This window comes from Myzus persicae, unplaced genomic scaffold (genome assembly GCF_001856785.1).
Source record: "Myzus persicae strain clone G006 unplaced genomic scaffold, MPER_G0061.0, whole genome shotgun sequence".
NCBI lineage: Eukaryota > Metazoa > Arthropoda > Insecta > Hemiptera > Aphididae > Myzus > Myzus persicae.
The window spans coordinates 175,561-186,677 of NW_019101257.1; the positions used below are offsets into that span (position 1 = coordinate 175,561).

At 28.4% G+C, this 11,117-nt stretch overlaps 2 protein-coding genes and 1 pseudogene across 3 annotated transcripts; 1 reads left to right on the top strand and 2 right to left on the bottom strand.

Annotated features, from left to right (window-relative positions):
• Positions 1-2,373: 2,373 nt before the first annotated feature.
• On the bottom strand, positions 2,374-4,049 carry LOC111028435 (annotated as a pseudogene).
• A 1,684-nt stretch (positions 4,050-5,733) lies between these two features.
• LOC111028430 (RNA-binding protein with serine-rich domain 1) lies at positions 5,734-8,230 on the top strand. 2 transcript variants are annotated; one of them, XM_022307078.1, is made up of 6 exons: positions 5,734-5,953; positions 6,616-6,738; positions 6,800-6,958; positions 7,049-7,174; positions 7,275-7,519; positions 7,583-8,230. In XM_022307078.1, the coding sequence occupies exons 1-6, from the start codon at positions 5,937-5,939 to the stop codon at positions 7,870-7,872; spliced, it is 960 nt and encodes a 319-aa protein (XP_022162770.1). In that variant the 5' UTR covers positions 5,734-5,936; the 3' UTR covers positions 7,873-8,230. The 2 variants fall into 2 exon arrangements, with proteins under 2 accessions (XP_022162770.1, XP_022162771.1); XM_022307079.1 differs by lacking the exon at positions 5,734-5,953 and adding an exon at positions 6,122-6,289.
• Positions 8,231-8,766: 536 nt separating this feature from the next.
• LOC111028429 (sodium/bile acid cotransporter 5-like) lies at positions 8,767-11,085 on the bottom strand. The gene is made up of 6 exons (XM_022307077.1): positions 10,367-11,085; positions 10,039-10,268; positions 9,803-9,977; positions 9,356-9,618; positions 9,105-9,291; positions 8,767-9,038 (listed from the first exon to the last, which is right to left on the bottom strand). The coding sequence occupies exons 1-6, from the start codon at positions 10,713-10,715 to the stop codon at positions 8,854-8,856; spliced, it is 1,389 nt and encodes a 462-aa protein (XP_022162769.1). The 5' UTR covers positions 10,716-11,085; the 3' UTR covers positions 8,767-8,853.
• Between the last annotated feature and the right edge of the window lie 32 nt (positions 11,086-11,117).

Genomic DNA, 11,117 nt, shown 5'->3' on the forward strand with positions numbered 1-11,117 from the left:
TTATTTTAATTTTAACGCATTACCTAAATTCAAATTATTTCCGAACATTTGATATTTGAACTAAATATTTTATTATTCGTTAATATTACTAATTAGTAATTCATGAAATAGCAATAAAAATAATACAAATAAATATGTAAATACAAATTAGAAACCAAAGGCAATACATTATACATTATATTAAGAGTTTATTACAATATTACATACATTTAATATGACTATTCTAAGACTTACCTACTTAGTACTTTAAAATACGTTTTATATTATTTTACTGCATACTTCTTATGTTTACATTATATTATTATATTCACAGAATTATTTTAATTATTTTTTTACTCATTTTTTTCTTTGTATACATAGGTACATTACCAAATAAAAGACTTTGCATTTGTATACATAAGATAATATTTAATCTATGATCTATAAAATATACAATATGACTTATTACAAATTGGTATAGGTAATAAGATCGATATTATAATTGTTGTATTATTAGAGTTTAAAGGAAACGTTATTATAAAAACAATAATAACAAGGGTAATTGTAATATAATCAATAATGTAAGTAATTTTAATATTCATAATTGTCATTGTGATGATTGTAAAATAATAAGTTGTAGATTTTTGTGTAAAAATATAATATAAAAACAGTATTGTTAATATCATGTGAATCGTGTTGTTTATAGTTAAGACTTAAATTAACTTAAGAAAGCCATAATTAATATTGAAAAAAATAACTATTAAAACATTATTGAATTCTTATTTAGTGAAAACTAACTGTTCATATTATTCTGCATGTTATATTTAATATTTACCATTTTTATTTTATAAATTTTTAAAGTTTTGTCAATTAAATATAATTGTAATATTTTTTATTTATTTATAAAAAAGTGTTCATACTTTTACAAAATATATTAGTAATTTGAAAAAGTTTATGTTGATTTTGAATAATCAATGAATTAAAGTAAAGTAGAAAGAATGGAAGGAAACATAATATGATAGTATAGGTGGATATTGTAGAAGGCTTGAGGGTATTAAGACCCCAAATAGTTTTAATACAAGTTTTAGCTCCACTAGCCCTTAAAATTATAAAGTGCTTAAATATATAATAATTTTCATAATTTAAAAATGACTAAAATGTATTATCAATAATACTTGGAACGATCATAAAATATTTAATATTAATCCTCAACAGTTTTTAACTGCGCCGTCCACATCGCGCCATCTCGGTATGAATATACTTAATAAAGAATAATACACTATTATTTTCAACTAATTATTATTGTTGATTAATATTAAAGAATATTTGATCAGTTATTAAATTAATCATACTTCATATTATTTAATGACTTAAAAAGTTAAAAATTCAAAAAATATAAAAATAATAATATGAAATAATAAAAAATAATAAAAAATTAAAATACTTTTAAAATTTTCAAGAGAAGGAGCCGAATAATTGTTTGATAAATTGTTTAGTTTGTGAAACATTTTATATCCAAAATCGTCTAGTTGGAATAATCGATTAGGAGCGAAATAAACGGCACTAATGACTAATGTTAGTCATTGGTCCCCTAAGTTAGTAACTTAAGAGGACATGATACACGCATATGTTGTCTCCGTCTTTCAAATGCGTATCATACATTTTACTCTCAGAAAATCGCCTTTAAATCCGTTAGTTGAAATATTAGAGTGAATTAACCTCTTATACAATTTAAGGGGAAGATTATTATCAACTTTTATTGATATTATTTTTCAGTAACTTATATAATCATTTAAAAATGTACTGCAGTTTCAAAAAGGTCATAAATTACTTAAAAATAATAAGATCTAATAAAGCCTACGTGCGGAACAAGATAATAATCCTACCTATAAATTGTATAAGAGATTAATACTCTCTAATTTTTAATTGCTAAAAGTAATCTGCCAATCACGAAAATTTGGTATTTTACGCACTTGTAAGACGGAAATAACATATGCGGACATCACGTCCTCTGAACGTTCCCATAAACTTTCTAGTCTAGATATGGAGTTCGGACAGTTCGGTCGACAATCCTTCTATACCACAATAATCAAAGACACGAAAATCATATACATATATAGCCAATAATGGTAAGAAACAGGGCTCATCTGCCCATTGATGGAATAAAATAGTTTTTCGAAATTTTTTTATGTGTCAATATCGAATTTCGGAAAAAAATCCCCGCACTAGGAAAAAAATCCCCAATATTATTATACCGGGGATTGACTCAATATAAATAATTTAATATACTATAAATTATATATTAAAAATAAAATAAATATTGTATTTTATGTTAAAAATTGTTATTTTATAAAAACAGTCTTATAATTTAATTATTTTATAAATATGCCATATGCTATTATAATATAATATTTCATTTTTTAAAAAAAAATTCACGATATATTAATTAGTCTTTCTTATGTTACGAGCAATCACTTTTAGAAAGTCTTCAACATTTATTTCATCATTTTGGATTCGTTTACATAGTTCTTTCAATCTTTTTTTCGGTAGTTTGGGTCAACCCTAGTTTTTTTTTTGTTGAATGGCTCACCTACATCATTTAAAGCCAACTTTGCTAGATCTGAAGCTACTTCCTTTTTAATTTTTCTAATTAACTTCCATATTGTTGGATGTTTTTGACCGACTAAATGTGCAAAGCGATTGTTCCATCCTTCAGTAGGATTGTTTGTCCTGTGGCTACCATGAAGGGTTGTATCATGAACATTCCAAGTATTAGGAGGAAACATAGGTTATTATAACCTTCGAAGACGCACATTAACATTAACTCCAGTTGTATTCCCAATTCGTCTGTAAGCGCCATTTACATAATAAGCCTCAAAATAAATTAGTAAATCATCTGCTTCATTTGGTATGTTTTGTTTTAAACACTCCATCCCCTCTTTTACTTTATTTAACTGTAAGAAAGCTAAACTGTCGATCATTGCACAAAACAAACGAAAACCTTCATCTTCTTGATATCTGTTGGACAAACCTAGTTCTTGAACTTTTCTGTAAGTTGATTGACAGAGGTGGTAAAAACATCCTCGAATGTTTATGTCATTTCCAAAAATTAACTTCGCTGCATTTATGACTGCTAATTCGAAATCTAAATTAAAATTTAATGGATCAGGGTATAAATCACGCTTTTTACACTCTTCCATAATAACTCGAAATATATGTTCATGGGTTGATTGCGTTTTTCGTTCTAAGATACAATAAATAGCAGTAATAAATACCGAATCTTTTTGTACTCGTACTTCATATAACTGTGTAAAAAAATTTGGTGCAAGTCCAAAGTTCCCATCAACAAACCATGTTTGAGCTGCAGCTAATAATGAGAGCCCATAGACAGTAGCAAACATTATTATACGTTCGTTTGATTTTCGATTATCATGCAAAAGAAATCTCTCTTCGTGGTATAAGCTCCATTCACCTACAAAATATGTATAAAACAATATAACAATATAATTATATAACAGTTATAATAGTTAAGTATAGAAAAAATAATATACGTAGGTATTGACAAAATATGGTTTATATTTAAAAAAACATTTTTAAAATATACCTAAAAATTACACTTACCTTCTATAGTAATATCGTTTATTGTTTTTAGCTTAGCTGGGTCATTATGCCTTCGATTACCTCAAATCGTCCGTTTTAAATAGTCCTCCCGGGGTAATTCTACGAGTACATGGTAGTACAGTTGGCAACTATTTCCGAATATATTTGACTAGGTGTTGCATGTGATGATTTCGCTTTTTCAATCATTAAACGTTTCACTTTAGCTGCACCAATTAAATTGTCATTTCCCTCATGCACGTGGTCATTATTTAAAGTTAAAAACGTTGGGTTATCTAAATTTAAGCACGTTTTTAAAATACACGGACACTTAAGCGAACTAAACTTTGAACAACGCCAACGAATTTCTTGTAATGTATACATATGGCCTTTATATGCAATTTTATACCCTCGTACTGTTTTTATTCCATTTTTAAGGGCACACTATGTAGTAAACTAATACAGTTCTAACAAATGACTGAACGCTGTTTACATCTATTTATTGCAATCGAAAAAAAATTCATTATCTCTAATCGCGTACCTACTACCTACCTGGCTATACCTATTGAAAAAACCCTCCTAATAATGTAGGTATTTATTTATCTACGACGATTATAGGATGCGTGATATTTACTATCTACAATCTTATACTGGAACTGAAACAAATATAACAACTAATTGGTCAGTTGGAATTACATCTTGATCGTGTTTATTTTGAGTATACTGTTGAAAATGCCGAAAGTTTAACCATCGTGGCATACATTTTATATACATATAACATGATACATGTATATATTTAGTAATTCATTAATAACATAATTTACAATATTAATTTTATTTTTCATATAATATAATTTATGAAATAATATAATACTATACTACCGGTAGGTACAATGCTACTGGGGATTTTTTTTCCGGGGATTTTTTTTCCAACTACCGTCAATATCCATGTATTAGCCATAGCATGAATTTGTAATCCCAGTTTGGAAATTCGCATAAATCGTTCCCCCTCAAAATCAAAATTACATATATAACGCATCAAAAACGACCTTCTATCCCTGAACTCAGAACTATAAAAAGCTTTTATTTTATTAATATTTTAAAAGCCACTAGTATACAACTAAGATAAGTTAACAATTACAGTAAAATAAAATACAAAATATAGAATTGGCAGTACAATAAAACATCAATACATTGACTAATTGACTATAGTAGTTGATAAATAATGAATGCTCCCTCCATATTATAATAAAAGTGATTATAGTTACCATTCAATAGCCGGTACAGATTTAGAGTATAAAATAGAAACTTTAAAATTGTATGAGATTATTTAACTTATCATATAAATTACAATAGTTTTTTATTAATTGCAATTATCCATTTACGATTTACGTGTCTGTAGAATTTTAAACTGAATTCGGCTTAACTCAAAACATTAAAATAATATTAATTAAGTTTAATAACCCGTTACCTTTTCTTTTGTAACTAATTTTTAACTTAATTAGTTAAATGTTCAACATATTGACGAGTTGTCTTCAAGTTAATTTTGTGCAGATGATTATTCAAATTTTCAATATCTAGTAAACTAACCGTTTATTTAGAATTCGGTTTCTTTGCGAAGTAAAAGATATAATAATGTATAGAAAATTGGAAACGTTAAAAAATACACAGTATATTATGCACTATTACAGGAAAGCACGAAAACCAAAATAAGTAAATAAATTGTTATACCCAATGCCGAGGCACTAATTATATTATATTAATTATTTTAAATAATCTGTGGCCGAGGTGCACGACTCGACGCCATGACACTCGAGGGCCGCGATTCAGAAGAGTTTTTTTTTTCACGGTCTCGGAAGAACTTCTAAAAATGAAAAAATATATAATTTTAAGAGATTACGGATAATTTTTTTTCGGAAATCAAGAAGCCTGAAGCAGTGTGAAATCCAGACCGTGGTTTTTCTAAAATAATCTAATCTAGTCTACATCTAATCTGCTAGATAGCGATAAATGTGCATAACGATTCCTTCTCCGTTCATGACGCGGATGTGAAGTTGTCAGACCTGACAATCTATGACCATGGTATACGAACGTAAGTATCCTTGATGTCTATGGTTAAAATGCGCATGACGCTGCGTTATCACCAAAATGTCGAATGGAAATGAACCGACTACCGGGTAACAACCGACGACTGCCCGAAGCCGACAGGCAACAACAAATGTCTGTAAACACAAATGTCCAGGGTCCGATTTGTGTGGCGTAAATTTTTTGTTTAGTTTTTGTCGGTGAATGTTTTTATGAACTGAGTTATTGTTAAATTTGTCTAGTTCCGTTTTGGAAACCCTTTGGCGGACGCCGCAATGGTTGTTTCTGATTTGTAAGTATGCTCAATTTTCATGTAATCATGTGTTAGTGTTATAATTGTATACCCATGATGTTCATGTCTGTCTAGTTGTTAGATAACAAAAACAATTGTACATTTATACGTGGTCCCCTCTTAATTCGGTCCTGTAAGTTTAAACATCTTAAAGTAGACAATAGTACAATTAATTAGAATTGGATGAAGATTGCATAATATAATTTTATACATAAATAATATTATATTATTATATAGGGTCTTTCAAATTTTGTGTGACAATCATGGTGGGAACTGTGTAGCAATTAACTAATTTCTATTCTTGTCACTAACTATTTGGAAGACTGTTTTAAAGTTGTAAGCTATCAAACTGTATATTAACATAACTATATAATTTCAATACATTGAAGATTTTTACTGATATTTTTTCAATGAATCATAATATAGGTACTTATGATATTATATTCTTAGTTCCTAATTTCCTATGATAGTTTCCTTTTACAAGATTTCTTTATGAATGATATAATTAGGTATTTAACATAAATAATGTTACCATTTATTTTTTTCAAGTATTCAAATTACTTATTATTTTAGATGATAAAAGTGTAAATAAGAATTATTTTTTTTATACGTTCTCATAAATACATTTAAATTATTCTTGCCTGCATTTTTAATTTCTATAGGCCAAAGAATCGCAAAGAAAAAATGGAAGGCGATCATTCTGATAAGGAAAATAAAAGAGAAGAACAAAATATAAAAAAGAAAAAACGTGCTCGTTCATCAAGCAGTGGTTCGAGTAGTAGTCGGTATGAGTTCATATTGTTATGTGAGATTTATTTTGAACTAATATTAAAATGGTTTTTCTAGTTCTTCATCAAGCAGCTCACGCTCTGGCAGTGGTTCTTCAGGATCTAGTAGCCGTTCAAGCTCAAGTAGCTCTGGCTCCAGTTCACGTTCGAGCTCAAGTTCATCAAGTTCAACTAGTTCTTCCGGTACTTCTGCTGGCCGAGCTAAAGCAAAAACTAAGTGAGTTCTAGTGATTAATATTTAATACTATAACTATATAATATGCTAGTAGAGATTATTATAATTATAATTATATTTAAATAACTTAAGGCAACCAAGATTGAAAAGTGGCAGTAAAACAAAGAGTAGAAGCCGCAGTCCTAGAAAATCAAGACGCGATGATGAGGAAAAAGTAAAAAAAGCTGAAAGTAAAACTAGAACTTCTAGAAAATCTAGGTAATAATCCTAAATTGAAATTAATCTAATATTCAATTTTTTTTTAAAAAATATTCTTTTAAGGCATATTATTTTTATACTAGTTATGATATAATTTTAGATCAGGTAGTCCAAAACGGCGTAAGAAAGAAAGATCACCAACTCCAAAACCCTGTCGTATTCATGTTGGTCGTTTGACTCGGAACATTACTAAGGAGCATATTCAAGAAATATTTTCTGATTTTGGAACAATAAAAGAAGTAGATGTACCTCTAGATCGATTTAATAAATTGTGTAAAGGATTTTCTTATATTGAGTACTCTACGCCAGAAGAAGCTGAGAATGCCATGAAACATATGGATGGAGGTAAGTATCATATTTATTTGGAAATTTTAATAATTATTAATAATTTACCTTTAATTATTTTAGGTCAAATTGATGGACAAGAAATAACTTGTGCGCCAGTGCTATTGCCACGTCCAGCTATTCGTAGAAGTCCTATTCGCCGTGGTGGTTGGGGCGGCGGTGGTGGTGGTGGAGGAGGAGGTGGTGGTGGTGGTGGTGGCGGTGGTGGACGCCGAAGAAGTCCACCACGATACAGACGTAGATCACCAATGCCTATTAAACGACGTTCTCCTCGTCCACGTAGAATGAGATCTCGTTCGAGATCTCCAAGAAGGCGTAAGCACAGTCGTTCTGGATCTAGCAGCTCACCTTAAATTCCAATCTAGTGTAATAACTTCACTTTATTTTAACCAAAAAACTTAAAATAATTAAACGGTTCATTATTTTTCTTTAATAAACGTTATTACTCAAGTATCAATTTCAAATTAAGACTCATAGTTTTTGGTATTTTTTTTTAGAATTTTGACATCAATATATCACTTTTTAAATACTTGTTTATCTAATATTTATAATTATACTCAAATGTCTTGCTGTAATTTACTAAATTTAATGGTGACCTAGTATTTTATGAAATGTAGGTAATTCATGTTTAACATAAGTGTAACATTTTTTTTTTTTTTTATTATTAAACTTTAAAGTAATTTACGTGAACATTTTGTTTAAACATAATTTTATAATTTAATATTAGCTCATCAAAAAACAGATATGTAATTTAATTTACCTGACAATGTGGACAAAAGTTTAAACTGAATTTCTAATAAATCATCTGATTTTAATGATAGGTTTCAAAGCTATCGTATTTTATAATTATTATTAGTTGTTTCAAGTAATATGCATAAATATTAAATAATTTTATTGAAAATAAAAAAAACATTTAAAGAACATGATTTCAACATCTTCTGTAGTTCTGTATTTAATATCCACATATAATAATTCGTTCATCATTAGTTCAGCAGGTTCAGCTATTCTTCAAATTTATTATTTGTGACTAAACAATACAAAGTTAGCGTTAGATATTGTAAGTTTTGATAATAGTTCCTACCTTAAGAGAAAATATAGAAATATAAGTTACAAAAGCATCACTGAATTAATGATTTCCAACATCCAGTCAATAACTGCCCAGAAAAACAATTGTGTTAATGGTATAAAATCCACTCTTGTGTTATTTAATTAAAATATTAGATACAAATTTTCATTTTATAAAAAAAAAACATTTAAAATCCATATATTTAAAGATAAAATTTTAATGGAATAACTAACATGGTGTGATATTATAACAGTCTTAATGGTAATATTCACGCTTGATTATTTTCATTCTCTGAATTTGCTGATGGACCTTCATTTTCTTTTTTGTTTATCATTGATTCAGTTGCTGGATCTTGAATACTTACTACTCCATCCTTTTTTCCAAAACATTTTTTAATAATAAAACATATTAATAAGGGGATGGGTGTCATTAATGCAACAGCAACTGGTATAACTAAAATAAACAACAGTTTAATATTATTAAATGATTAAAATCGTTAAAAAAAACTTGTTAAAATACCAGTTGTTATATCTGCAGCTGGCTGTCCCAGAGAAAATTTTAACATGAATATGGCAATACCCGTGTTTTGTATACCAGATTCAACTGTCATAGAAATTATGTCTGGCATAGATAAACGTGCAAAGACAGATGTTAATAATCCTATTAAATAACCTGTCCATGGTATCACTGCACCCGCCAAAATAATCTAAAATATAAAATACATAAGTCATTTTATAATTCAATATAGAAAACAAAATAAAAAAACTCACTTTCCAAGAAAATATTTTAAACAGGTATAAGTTAGTGACTGTGGCAAAGATAATTATAAATATTATCAAACAACTAGACAATGGCTTCAGTATACGTGTCATAACTCGACTTACTCTAGGCATAAAACGCTGAATACAATACCCGATACACAAAGGTATAATTAATGCAATAATAGAGAATCCAATTCGGGAATATGGAACAGGCATTTCACCCACAGAAAAGATACGTTTACCGAGAAAGATAACCCAAAATGGTATCATGACTGCAAAATAAAATATTTTTTAATTAATAAACACAATCAAACAAATCAATGAAAATTGTTTAAAATTTTATAACTCAACATTAATATATTGCATTAGTATAAATATGATTAGATAGTAATCAATAATCATAATAATTAATGTGTTTCTAAGGCTATTGAGAAAGTTATTTTCCAAAGTACATACTAAATGATTCCAGAGTTCCAACAGTTGTCAGGACAATGCTGAGGTTAATATTACCACCCAGAAGAAGGGACCATACACTAGACGCGCCACCTCCAGGACTTATTCCTGTAAAAAACAAGCCCAATTGCATTGAAACTGAATTTGGAAATATTAGCTTCGCATAAATAAAACTTAACTGAAATAAAAATAAATAAATTGATTACTCTCGTTAGTTAACTTAATTAAAATTAACTTACTATTGGTAAGATTAGGAACTGAGCAAAAAATGAAGCTGCTGGGGCAATTGGTTTTCTAACACATTGTTTAAGTTGATCAACATCTAGAGCACATCCTAAGTTGATAAATATAATAGTCATCAAGACAGCGACACAAATGACAAATATCTTATCAATCAGTTGTGGTTTTCGAAGTACTTTGATGTTCATGTGATCCTGGCTTGAGTTTAAAACACGTATTGTATTATTTTCTGAAAAAAAGTTCAAATAGTTCTGTTTGTAAAAATACAGGTAATCACAGTAGGTTTTTGAATACTTCTAAAGTATTGACATATTATACTCAACTCACCAACTTTTACAACTTGAAGGTATAATTTTGTATACCCAAGAAACTCAGAAGTTAAGTTAAAAGATTTTTCCCACACACTTGATGGCATTGAATTATTTCGGGGTAATTTAAAAAAATGTCTACTAGGATACGCTACATCTTCATCAGAACTGATTACTTGAAGTTGTAAATCTTCGTCCTCCCAGGTTGTATTTGTCCATGCGTAGAATACTATATTTGTACTGCTGCCCATTTCCAACTCTCCGATATTTGTATTGTTAAAATTTAATGTCCAATCATTGTCAGCAATTGCAGTGGTAAAACATGTTGCCACGCACAAGCTCAACAAAAATACAGTACTTGACGTCATGATGGCATATAGTTTTTAAGTAAAAATATGAATGAAATATTAAAACCTTGGTTGAGAGAGGAACACAATCACTGTAAATTATGGGCTTAACTAATTACAAGCAAATTCATAATTGTGTATTTAATTAACTAAATTATAATTAAAAACATTTAAATTATTGAACCTGTCTAAAAAACCTTTACGACTCCGAGAGTTGAGATAAAAAAAGGTCAATTTTAATTTTTAATTATCTTAAATCTTTTTTTGATACAGATATAATATTATTATTGCATTATATTTTACAATTTCAAATTTTTAAAATAATAATACTATTTACTATCATTAATGTCACAACGTGTTACGCAATCCGAATTGTGAATGTCCTATTAGGCAATGACTTATTCAATGATAATAACATGAATT